The sequence below is a fragment of the Prionailurus bengalensis genome, chromosome B1 (assembly GCF_016509475.1).
Source record: "Prionailurus bengalensis isolate Pbe53 chromosome B1, Fcat_Pben_1.1_paternal_pri, whole genome shotgun sequence".
NCBI classification, from domain to species: domain Eukaryota; kingdom Metazoa; phylum Chordata; class Mammalia; order Carnivora; family Felidae; genus Prionailurus; species Prionailurus bengalensis.
The window spans coordinates 58927872-58941214 of NC_057344.1; the positions used below are offsets into that span (position 1 = coordinate 58927872).

The following is a 13343-nucleotide window of genomic DNA, read 5'->3' on the forward strand; positions in this document are numbered from 1 at the left end:
GTTTTTCAGACTTGAGAATCTGACAGGCATTTTCTCAAAAACAAACCAAGTAAGCCTGTCATTTCAAGTGAAATAAGAGTGTATTTGTTTCTAATGACAGAATTTGAGCTTTCAAGTAAAAATGAGAATTTTGGGAAATTTGTTATCTATCACTATAAGCATGACAGATTCCCAATACTTAAAGACTTTACTAAAGAGATCAGGGTTGATATTAACAAATGTATTTTTTTTGATATTGTATAGTGAAACTGAAAAGTGTCAACACTAGAAATAACAGCATAGATCAGTGAATATTTTCCAAATGATCACTACATGATGTTACAAAATTATTCATTAGAATTGAAGGTGAACTAACAGATTTCAATGTAACAAAGACAAAGGGTCCACTGATATAGTTTCAGATTACACTGGCAACTAATCTTTAAGAAACTACCACCTGTCACTTTGGTACAGTGTCAAAGAATATCCACAATGATACAAAAAGGTTATTAAAATACTCCTAGCTTTTCTAACTACCTACCTATATGAGTTTGGACTTTCTTCATATATTTCAACCCAAATAACATCACAACAGACTGAATTCAGAAGCAGATATTAGAATCCAGCAGCCTTTAATAAATAAGACAATAATGAGACTTATGAAAATATAATGTCACTCCCTCACTAAATATTTTTATTTTGTAAAATACAGTTATTTTTCATAAAAATGTTGTGTTTTCAGAAATATAAGCTTTGATGTTAATGTATAATAGGGGTTTGGCTACTTTTAAATAAATTAGCATTTTAAAAAATTCTTAGTTTTTGTATCTAACATGGTAAATATCAATTAATATAACAACATAAACTAAGTTCCTTCACTATCCCCGGTAAGTGTTTAGAGTTTAGAGTTTAACAGTGTTCCAAGATGAGGTATGCCTGGGTAGCTCAGTTGTTAAGCATCTGACTTCAGCTCAGGTCATGATCTCACAGTTCATGAGTTCAAGCCCCACTTGTGGTAAGCTTGAGCCTGAGCCCACTTCAAATGAGCCCCGCTTCCCTCCCTCCCTCCCTCCCTCTCGCGCTCTCTCTCTCTCTCTCTCCCTCCCTCCCTCTGCTCCTCCTGTGGGGATTCTTTTTCTCTCTGCCCCTCGCTCATTTGTGCCCTCTCCTCTCTTTCGCTCTCAAAAACATTAGAATAATAAAATAAAATCTAGTGTTCTGAGATGATAAAATAATAAAATAAAATAAAATAAAATAAAATAAAATAAAATAAAATAAAATAAAATAAAATAAAATGTGTTCTGAGATGAAAAACTTTCAAAATCACCACTGGATTGTATTGGGTCTTCCAGAAAAGATTAATAATGAGTGATGAATCTCAGAGGTTATACTTGTCATGAACAACATAATCTAATTTTAATTTCAACTTTAATATACAAATATACATTAGTATGAAAGATTATAACTAATTTGTACAAGCAGTTATTTTCATTTACAAGTAAATTTCAGACCTCAAAGTTATAATGGGCCTATTAGAATTTGGAATTTCACTTTTCAAAGAGATTTTTCTTTTTAAATTAATTTTTGGCCTACATTGTATCAATAAGTTACCATCCACAAGTTGTACTTTTTAGTAAATGCCACTCTTTTTTCATGAATGTTTTTTATTTAATGAATAAAAACAGTGAGGGGCACCTGGGTGGCTCAGTTGGTTGAGAGACCGACTTCGGCTTAGGTCATGATCTCACGGTTTGTGAGTTCGAGCCCCACATCGGGCTCTGTGCTGACAGCTCAGAGCAGGAGCCTGCTTCTGATTCTGTGTCTCCCTCTCTCTCTGCCCCTCCCCCACTCATGCTCTGTCTCTGTCTCAGAAATAAACATTAAAAAAAATTTTTTTTAAGTGATACAACTTTATAAATTTTTTCTAATTTAGAAGAAATTTAGGTATTTAAAAAAATTTACTTTTTTAATGTTTATTCATTTTTGAGAGAGAGACAGAGTGCAAGCAGGGGAGGGGCAGAGAGAGAGGGAGACACAGAATGAGAAGCAGGCTCCAGGCTATGACCTGTCAGCACAGAGCCTGATACAGGGCTCGAACCCATGAATCGTGACATCACGACCTGAGCCAAAGTCTGAGGCTCAACTGATTGAGCCACCCCGGCACCCCGCTCCTAAAAAAAATCTTTTTAAGTGTATTTATTTATTTAATTAATCTCTATACCTAACATGGGGCTCAAACTCATGACTCCGAGATCAAGAGTCACATGTTCTTCTGATAGAGCCAGTCAGGTGCCCCTATTTATTTGATTTTTGATGTTACAAATGGAATAGTTTACTTCTTTTTTTTTTAATGTTTATTTATTTTTTAGAAAGGGAGAAAGAAGGAGACAGAGTGTGAGTAGGGAAGGAGCAGAGAGCGAGGGAGACAGAATCCAAAGCAGGCTCCAGGCTCTGAGCTGTCAGCACAGAGCCCGATGTGGGACTTGAACCCATGAACTGTGAGATCATGACCTGAGCGGAAGTCAGATGCTTAACCACTGAGCCACCCAGGCACCCTTGGAATAGTTTTTTCTAAAGAAATTTTAGCCAAACTCTTCACCCAAGATGTAACTGAAATATACACTTGCTATAAAAACCACTGGAAATATTATTGCAATATAATATTTTTTTGATTAGCATTCATCACAATACTTAATATGTCCTTTACAGGACTCAATTTGAGAATCTCAGAATTTGAAACCGAGAAAGGGGATAAAAGAAAATAGCAAAATCCCATGAAATTATCTCCCAATATGTTTCTTCTTTTGCAATAATAAGAATTATATAACAATTTTCCTCTTTTTTTTTTTATGTTTATTTACTTTTGAGAGAGACAGAGACAGACTGTGAGTGTGTTGGGGCAGAGAGAGAGGGAGGCACAGAATCTGAAGCAGGCTACAGGCTCCGAGCTGTCAGCACAGAGCCTGACGCAGGGCTTGAACTCACGAGCCGTGAGATCATGACCTGAGCGGAAGTCGGATGCTCAACCAACTGAGCCACCCAGGCGCCCCAACAAGTTTCCTCTTTTGCTGTAGCTGCTGTGCTACCCAAAATGAAAAATTATGCTTACTTCTATACCTTGATCTTCCTTCCCAACTCACATGCTGTATTTTCCCAGTCCTTGCTTTTTTTGTCTTTTTTTTTTTTTGTCTTTTTTTTTTTGTCTTATAAATACTTAACACTTCCTTGATTTTAAGCTACCTCAAATCCTTTCTGGATTGATCCCAGAAGCAAATTAAAAAAAAAAAAAAAACATATACAGAGGGGCACCTGTGTGGCTCAGTCAGTTAAGCATCCAACTTCAGCTCAGGTCATGATCTCACAGTTGGTGGGTTTGAGCCCCATGTCGGGCTCTGTGCTGACAGCTTCTCAGAGCCTGGAGCCTGATTCAGATTCTGTGTCTCCCTCTCTCTCTGCCCCTCCCTCACTCATGCTCTGTCTCTCTCTCCCTCTGTCAAAAATAACCATTAAAAAAATGTTTTTAATTATTACATATATAGAGAAAAAATATATAATACTTATAAAATGTAGAAATTTAACGAAATGTACTTTAATGCATAATATATATTTTGGCAGCTTGAGATCACTGGCAAAAATGTATTATTAAATGATGTAGTTATGCACTATATTAACAATTACTGAAAACACTTACCCGTCTATGCCTTTCTCTGTCTTTACATTTCTCTCGCACCCAATCAATAGTATGGAAATCATCATATGTACCAACACCTGGAATTGGTTCATCCAAAAGATCCAACAAGTGTGTAGAACTGTTAATGCTGCCTCCATTTGTCATTGTATAATGAGTTCCTACAAACCAAAAAAGAAAAATGAATATGCTTTATGAGAGACAATGATGAACTACATAAGCTTCTTAGAAATTCATTAGTGGGGCGCCTGGGTGGCACAGTCGGTTAAGCGTCCGACTTCAGCCAGGTCACAATCTCACGGTCTGTGAGTTCGAGCCCCGCGTCGGGCTCTGGGCTGATGGCTCAGAGCCTGGAGCCTGTTTCCGATTCTGTGTCTCCCTCTCTCTCTGCCCCTCCCCCATTCATGCTCTGTCTCTCTCTGTCCCAAAAATAAATAAAAAACGTTGAAAAAAAAATTAAAAAAAAAAAACAACAGAAATTCATTAGTAATTCATAAAGAAATAGGATCACTTGAAAGGCAATAAAATGGAAAAAGGAAAACATCCAAAAAAGTTATCCAAAACTTAGAAATAAGGCAAAAAGACCGTAGCAGGTCTCTTTAAACCCATACTAGAGTATCAAAATAAGCCTAAGGAAAAGGACTTTATTTTCTATTGATTAGGGCATAGACTCTGTAAAGTTGAATAATGACTTAAAGAAGATTGATAAATTGAAAACGTCTGCTTTCATCTGGCAAAAAACATAATTGAATTTCATCTAGTAGAAAAGATAATACTTAGAGTTGTAGTGTTGGGGTATTTTGTTTTTTCCTTGTAAGAAAATTTCATTCACTGATATTTTGTCTCACATATCCTCCTCTAAGTCATCTGTCACCAAGCTAGTTTCCTCATTAGTATTAAATAAATCTTTGACATGTGCTCAGTATACATTTATAAATGTAAGAGACTTAAAGGTACCAGGAAGGACAGTGAACGACAATTCACACACACAAAAAAAAAAAAAAAAAAAGAAAAAAAGAAATACAGATGGCTTTTAAATTTAAAAAGTTCAATCCAACCCAAAAAAGAGAAATGCAAATCAAACCTACAATATCATTTTCCTCTATCAGATTGGTAAAGATAAAGAAGCTGGCTAATGCACTGAGTTGCAAAGTTATGGGGAAAGAGGGCTTGCCAGAAAATTATTAAAGTATAAACTAGTATAACCCCTCTGGAAAGGCAAAGCTACCGAGATTTAAAATACACAGACACTCTCAAACCCAGCTTATCCACTTCCAAGAATTTTTCTTGCAGTTACACTTGCATAAATCCATAAGTTATGCACAGTGTGGTAAAACATCTTACTGTGTGCTCTAGAAGGAAAACAAACAAACAAAAATTAATGCACAAGTGCTCATAATCTAAAAGGAGGGTCAGCAAAAGAGCCAGAGAGTGAATACTTTAGGCTTTGGAGGCCATATAGTCACAGCAATGCAACTCTGCCATCGTAGCACAAAAGAAATCACAGACAATATAGAATAAATGGGTATGGTTGTGTTTCAATAATACTTTATTTATGAAACAGGTGAAGAGCAGCATTTGGCTCAACCCTTAATCTAAAGTCTCTACACTACAAACAAAAGTCAACTGAAGACATTTATTAAGAATTTTCAGGGGCGCCTGGGTGGCTCAGTCGGTTAACCATCCAACTTTGGCTCAGGTCATGATCTTGTGGTTTGTGAGTTTGGGCCCCACATCGGGCTCTGTGCTGACAGCTCAGAGCCTGGAGCCTCCTTGGGATTCTGTGTCTCCTCCTCTCTCTGCCCCTCCCATGCTCATGCTCTCTCTCTCTCTGTCTCTCAATAATAAATAAACACTAAAAAAAAGTTAAAAAAAAAAAAAAAAGAATTTTCTACTTGGGGCACCTATCTGGCTCAGTCGGTAGATCTTGATCTTGGGATTGTAAATGCGAGCCCCACGTTAGGTGTAGAGATTACTTAAAAATGAAATCTAGGGGCGCCTGGGTGGCTCAGTCGGTTGAGCATACGACTTCGGCTCAGGTCATGATCTCGCGGTTCCTGAGTTCAAGCCCCGTGTCAGGCTCTGTGCTGGCAGCTCGGAGCCTCGAGCCTGTTTCGGATTCTGTGTTTCCCTCTCCCTCTCTCTGACCCTCCCCCGTTCATGCTCTCTCTGTCTCAAAAATAAATAAACGTCAAAAAAAATTTTTTTAATTTGAAAAAAAAAAATGAAATCTAAAAAAAAATTAAAAAGAATCTTCTCCTTAATGGCACTCTTCTAGATAGAAGATACAAAGATAATAAAAATATTGTCCCTGACTTCAATACTGAATATTGAACTAATAAACTTAATGTCTATTTACTTCTACCAAGTAGAAGAGGGTTCTCTCTTACCTCCCTATTTAATATATTTGAATATTTGCCTTGGAATGTGTAAAACTTCTAAAAAAATAATACTATATTGATTTCAGTGTTTTGGCATTAGTACTCCAGGAATAAATAATTTATCATTCTTGGCTAAGGGTTTAAAAACCCAATCTCTGCAAGAGCCCATGTTGATTTACATAAAACAACCTTATACTTTTGTACACTAGCTCTTTCTTCTCTCTACCCTGATTTTACTCGCAGTTTCCACTTGGTAAAAGCTGGCTGAAAGGCCACAAATTTTCTTAAGGAAATAACTACTGGAGAATATAATGAATATTTATAATGCCTTGACTAATTTGAGAATCTCTGACTCTGCTTTCCATATAATATTATAACTGGTTATTTAAAAAGATGGTTTTGGAGGGACATGTCAAAAGACTCTGTGGCCTTCTGATATGACAACATCATTTCCGGCCAAAGGAAAAATAAAATAAGCCCAATTTGAGGGAAATCCTACAAAATAATGGGTTACATTCTTTAAAAATGTCAGTCATGAAAGATAAAGAATGACTAAGGAACTGTTCTAGATTAAAGGAGACTCAAAAGACATGACACCTGAACAGAACACGTGCTGCTGGATTAGTAGAATGTAGACCAAGAAAAATGCTGTGTTTTGTTTTGTTTTTTAATTTTTTTTTTCAACGTTTATTTATTTTTGGGACAGAGAGAGACACAGCATGAACGGGGGAGGGGCAGAGAGAGAGGGAGACACAGAATCAGAAACAGGCTCCAGGCTCTGAGCCATCAGCCCAGAGCCTGACGCGGGGCTCGAACTCACGGACCGCGAGATTGTGACCTGGCTGAAGTCGGACGCTTAACCAACTGCGCCACCCAGGCGCCCCAGTTTTTTGTTTTTTTTTTAGAGAGCGAGCGAGTACAAGCTGAGGAAAGGGGCAGAAAGAGAGAAAGAGAGAGAGAGAAAATCTTGGCTCAGTGCACAGCCCAACACAGGGCTCAATCCCACAATACTGGGATTATGACCTATGCCACAATCAAGAGCTGGATGCTCTTGATGGCAACTGACTGAGCTACGCAGGTGCCCCTCTTTTTACTATTTTTCAACATCTCTGAAATGAAAAGAAAATGTTTTTTCTTAATTCTACTATGTAACATTTTGCAAACTTCCAACTCCCCCACCCCATGTTGCCCTTATATGCATAGAGTTCCAGAACATGGACTGCTGATCTTAATTATTATTCTTCTATTCAAAAACTAAAAGGCAAAATTTCTGTATCACTTAACATACATCCACACAATACATCACCAGCCGCAAGATAAGAATTGTCAAGCTGTTTGTACCACAAAGATGATAAGCAAATGAAGCATGTAGTACTCTAATAGACATAAGCCAGAAAGTGGAAAAGCAGACACCCATTTTTATGAGGTAGCAAAAGGTACAGCTACACAATAAAAAAGATTTACATTAACTCTCTGGGTCTTGTCTTTAATGATTTTCAAACAGTCAATCTGCAGAAACTACTCTGACATCTAATTTACAAAACTATGCAGCAATTCAAAATATCTGAAAACCAGAAATAAAACTTTAAACCACGGGACCTTGTGAACCACAGTTTTGTGCTTTGGGGTTTTTAGGTAGTGTCCCTTAGAATTGAGGCTGCTACAGAACATGTTAGCATGAGAATTAGCCAGAGCAGTTTGTGTGCCCAACAGGCTGTTTGTAGGTCAGTCTGTCCCTTCACCTCTATTTGCTTCTACATAACAGAGCAATGGTGTTTGGAAAAAAGCAGATTATAGGCAGAAGTACCAATTGGTATTTTGGTTTTGGGGGAGCCCACAGAAACAGAGTCACTGTTTACCCTCTGAATTATTTCTAAAAAAAAGTCTGGGTCATTCTTGTGACTCCTGCTATCAAATTGGCTTAGACAGTAACAAAGATAGATTTTGGTATGAAAGTAAAATAAAAACTTTTGGCTCAGACAGCAATGGCTAGAATATTTCTTTGGCTCTGGTAAGGTTAATTAAATGGGATCCCCAGGAAAAGAAAGGCAGACGTTTCAATCTGGCTTTAATTTCTCTCCTTTTGTCCTCTTACTCATTACACAGGGCTATTACCGAAAATTGAAAGACATCACACTGAATGTGAAATCAGCATTTTTTTTTTAATTTAGAGTTTGTAATTGTGGAGTGTTGCACTTGGTGGTCTGTCCTCTGCTCTGCTTCCCTTCGTTTTTTAACTACAGAGGTGGGGTCGTCTCCATTTCCAAGACACATTTGCCCCACAGATCTGTCCCCTATTTCTCGTATCTCTGAGGAGAGCAGTCATCACACTCATGGCAGGGATTTTGAGCTCAATAGTTCAGAGGCCCTCAGACAAACTACAAACTGTGACGAAGGGTGTGGAGTCTCTCATTTGTACAGACTGGATTTGTCATACATGTACCAAGTTAAGAATTCCAGATAAAGTGTTTCACCTTCAGATAATGAAAAACATGGCGGGAATCTATAGCACCCTCATAAGCTGCATATTGTTACCAGACTAAAAAGTAGAAAAAGATGTCCATATTGGGAAAAAGATATACTAAAGATGCTTGGGTTAGAAAAAGCACATATTCCTCAAGTTCATAACACTAGCCCTTCAGGTAATGCAAAACTGAAAGTGGTTAAACATTTGATAACAATCAAGTCCCTGAGGTTGCCACAAGGACTTCCAGCAGAGGAGGACACGTATGACACATGCCTCAAGAACACTGGGGAATTAGTAATATGGTGGCATCTAAACCCTATAGATCAGGAAGCAGTCAAGTCCTAATGCCAGAGCAATTTCATTTTTAAAAACATAAATCATTTTTACTTAAAGAAAGTGTAAGGAGCGCCTGGGTGGCTCCATTGGTTAAGGGTCTGACTTATGGTTTGTCATGATCTCATGGTTTGTGAGTTTGAGCCCTACATCGGGTTCTGTGCTGACAGCTCAGAGCCTGGAACCTGCTTCAGATTCTGTTTCTCCCTCTCTCTCTTTGTCCCTTCCCTGCTCACATACTCTCTCTCTCAAAAAAAAAAAAAAAAGAAAATTAAAAAAAATTATCTTTAAAGATAGTGTGAAAGTGTTTTCATTAAAATATATTTTAAATACTAAAAAAAGGTTTATAATTGCAAAAGGATTACTAAATAAAATCCAAGAAAAGTTAAATAAGAGTTTAAAGAAGAGTTAATGCCTATCCTTCTCAAACTATTCTGAAACACAGAAAAGGAAGGAAAGCTTTCAGCGTTTCCATTCTGTTAGGCCTGCATTATCCTGGTATCAAAGCCAGGCAAAAACACTACAAAGCAAGAAAATTACAGGCCAACATCCCTGGTGAACATAGATGCATAAAATCAACAAAATATTACCAAACCGAACATATATTAAAAGCATGACACACCATGATTAAGTAGACCTTACTCCAGGGATGCAAAGATGGTTCAATATCCACAAATCAAAGTAATATACCACATTAACAAAACTGATAAAAATCATATGATCATCTCAACAAATGCAGAAAAAGCATTTCACAAAATTCAACATTCGTTTATGATAAAAACTCTCAACAAAGTGGGTACAGAGGGAACACACTACAATCTAATAAAGACTAGACAGGACAAAACCAAAGCTAACATCATACTCAATGATGAAAAGCTGAAAGCTTTTCCACTAAGATCAAGAACAAGCTTTGTACGATAATTTGAAATCTGGGATTTCAAACCTCTAGCTTTGTTGTTCTTTCTCAAGATTGCTTTGGCTATTAGTGGTCTTTTGTGGTTCCATACTAATTTCAGGGTTATTTGTCCTACTTCTGTGAAAAATACTATTGTTATTTTGATAGGGATTGCATTGGATCTGTAGATTGCTTTGGGTAGTATAGACATTTTGACAATATTAAGTCTTCCATGAACACATGAATCCATGAGCACTGCATATCTTTCCATGTATTTGAGTTTCTTCAATTTCTTTCTTTAGTGTCTTATAGTTTTCAGAATACAGGTCTTTTACCTCCTTGGTTAAATTTATTCCTGGGGTTTTTTGTTTTTAAGATGTATTTGTGAATGGGATTGCTTTCTCTTTTTTTTTAAGTTTGTTTGTTTGTTTATTTATTTATTTATTTATTTATTTATTTATAATTTATTTCGGGAGAGAAAGCATGAGTGAGGGAGGGGCAGAGGGAGGGAGAGAGAGAAAGACAGACAGAGAGAGGGAGAGAAAATGAATGAATGAATGAATCTCAAGCAGGCTCTGCATTGTCAGCATGGAGCCCAATGTGGGGCTCAAACTCATAAATGTGAGATCATGACCTGAGCCGAAATTGTATGCTTAACCAACTGCACCACTAGGGGGGCCCCAAGTTTGTTTATTTTGAGAGAGAGAGCACACATGCCTGTTTTAACCAGGTGGGGGGGGGGAGGGAGAGGTGGGGGGGAGGGAGGGAGGGAGGGAGAGAGGGAGAGAAAGAATGAATCCCAGCAGGTTCCATGCTGTCATCACAGAGCCCAATATGATGGGGCTTGAACTTACAAACCGTGAGAGCACGATCTGAGCCAAAATCAAGAGTCGGACACTTAACTTACTGAGCCACCCAGACGCTCCTAAATATTCCTAACACAGCATTTCTTTTTATACAGTTCACTGCAACCTAGATTTGTTTATAAAGTTTAACTTACATATATTAAAATGAGACAAATACAAATAAATTATGTATGCTAATAAAATTTTTATAAGCAACAGCTTATGTGACCCAGCTTTACCTCTCAATTTCATCTTACACATGAATGAAGCATATATCTTGTGCAAATTAAAGTACATACTTACATGAACATAATTGTGTGTGTGTGTGTGTGTGTGTGTGTGTGTGTGTGTGTATAAATTACATCTCTCCCTTTCCTAAAATAATACTTACAGGGTTGGCTAATTAGGAAATTACTATATGGCTTTCCTAAAGCTGATATCTCAAAAGGAATCTATAAGACAAAGAGATTTATGGGATGAAATAAAGGTGGTCAGGCCACATTACCCTGATAATGCCTTTCTTTGAACTCAGTAAAAGCTCTTCTTAGAGTTGCATTTGATTAACACAAAATGACATCATTTACCCTGGACTTCCCATTTCTCAAAGCATATACTGCTTGCATTTACTTGCCTGTGAAGACTGTAGTAGGGGTGCACCAGAATACCTTTTGAAAACACTAATCAAGGTTCCTTACCCAACACTATTTCCTTGTCGTCTCCACATATTTTTCTTCTACCAACTCAGCGAGACATTTGGAAAAGAATGAAAAAGAAAAGAAATACACAACAGGGAAAGAAATACACAGGAAAAGAAATACACAACAGGGCTTAGAAAACAAGAGTCACTACTGTGGCTTCTCAGTTTCAAATTTAGGCTTTTAAAATCCAGAGAAAAGGAAAAAATTTTAAAGTATCTTTGAGTTATGATAGGTTTCTGGGTTTCTAAAGGTTTAGAGTTTCTGCAGTAAGACATGGACTGAGAAAAGAATAGATGAAGAACCAATCCTACATGACGACAGAGGTTTGCTGGGGAAGCAAGGAGAGGAAGTCGAGTAAACAAGAGTTGTAATAGTTAAACTGGCCACTTTCTTAACCGTTTAACATTTTCCTATAAAGAAAAAATATAGATGACATCATACTAGCCACACTTAGTTATAAGCTCTTTATTACTTACCATACTTACCAAAAACTATCTCATATAATTAAATGCATATGCACATCATTTTTAATATACTTCAAATTACTATACTTGTGACATAGTGTAATTTAAACCTCCAGGTTAGTTTGCATTACAAACAGAACATACAGTAAACACGTGAGCCTAATCAGTCATCCTCTTTCCCAATTAATTTTTAAATTTTTAACTTTTTTCTTGTTCTTAACATTTTTCCCTAGCTGCATGCCCAGATATTCAAATCAATGACCAGCTGTGTCTCCAAACTTAAAATAACCACATTAACCAGTAGCTGACCTCAGATTAGGATTATTATTTGTATAATGGTCCCTTATTGACCTGGAAACCCCTTTCCTTTCTTTCTGTAACAGAACCCAATTATTTTTAGGAAACTTCTATTCCTCATTGCATGCAGTCTTGGTGACAGCATCAGTCAAGGTGTCTTCCCCTCCCTAGATCTAAGTTAGACTAATCAACTCTATCTCCTGGAAATGTAAATCTTGAGCAGAGTGCTACAAAAACATTGGGAGTCTATTAATTTCAATGACTTAACTTCAGAAGGATATAGGATAGTTCCTGCTACTTGTATTGTAACAAAGTATAATCTGAAAGTGGTAGCTCCCAAATTTAAGAAAAAAATTGAAAAACTTTTCTGGAGGTCTGGCTACCAGATACCAATGATTACCCTTCTACTACATAAGGCTGAAAAACAACAGCAAAAAGACTGGAGAAAAGACTGCCTGCTTTTCAGAGTGACCCAGTAGAGAAATTCCATGACCTTTATGCACTGTGACTTTAATGCACTTGTAGATCAGAAAGACCTACAGTCATAGTCCAGCTCCGTCACCTATTAGCTATATAACCCTGCACAACTTGCTTACTAACCTCTTAGAGGTAGGTTTTTTTCACCCACTTTTAGGGTATTATGTGTAAACTGGAGATAAATCATGTAAAATATCGAATAATATATCTGACAAACAAAAAATCAATAAACATGAGCTATTGTTTCTGCTCAAATATTCTGGCATTTAAAACTTCATCATGCTGCATTATATTACTCATCTGTATTACTCATGTGGCAATATTCTTAACCCAAAGATTGACAAAATGACAAAGAAGGGGGGAAAATGTCTTACAAACTTCAACAATAAGCTCTTCTACAATTATATACTGGGCAAAAATCCTGTAGATTTAATAGGTAACTTAATTCACCATGCCCAGCTGGTATGGACACAGAAACAAATTTCTAAAATCAATCTATGGTCAATAACCAATCTTTCCATGAAATGGGCATTTTGTTATTCAAATATCACCAACAATATTTCATGGGTCAACACTAAACTCCTCAGTAAACAGGAAAGATTCTCCAATCAATAAACTGTTAACTGGGTTGCAGTTTCCTTGCAAAAATAACTTTATTGATAAGAGAAGTTCCTTGTCTTGTTTATTTTTTCCCCAGATGCAGAACTTTTTAAAATCCATACATCCCTCTGTATATACCCCATTAGCAGTCCCTCTCCAATCTTTTCTACCCCTAAGCCCCTAGCAACCACTAATATACTTTCTGTCTACATGGATTTG

The 13343-nt window shown here is 37.0% G+C and overlaps 1 protein-coding gene and 1 pseudogene across 4 annotated transcripts in view; one reads left to right on the forward strand and one right to left on the reverse strand.

Moving 5' to 3' along the window:
* Positions 1-13343, reverse strand: part of CLCN3 (chloride voltage-gated channel 3) — a 97330-nt gene that overhangs the window by 36203 nt on the left and 47784 nt on the right. For all 4 annotated transcript variants that reach the window (XM_043565778.1, XM_043565759.1, XM_043565768.1 and 1 more), the window contains one exon: positions 3671-3828. In XM_043565778.1, coding sequence (XP_043421713.1) covers positions 3671-3828 — 158 coding nt within the window. The remainder of the gene's footprint in view (positions 1-3670; positions 3829-13343) is intronic.
* On the forward strand, positions 7141-8957 carry LOC122474721 (annotated as a pseudogene).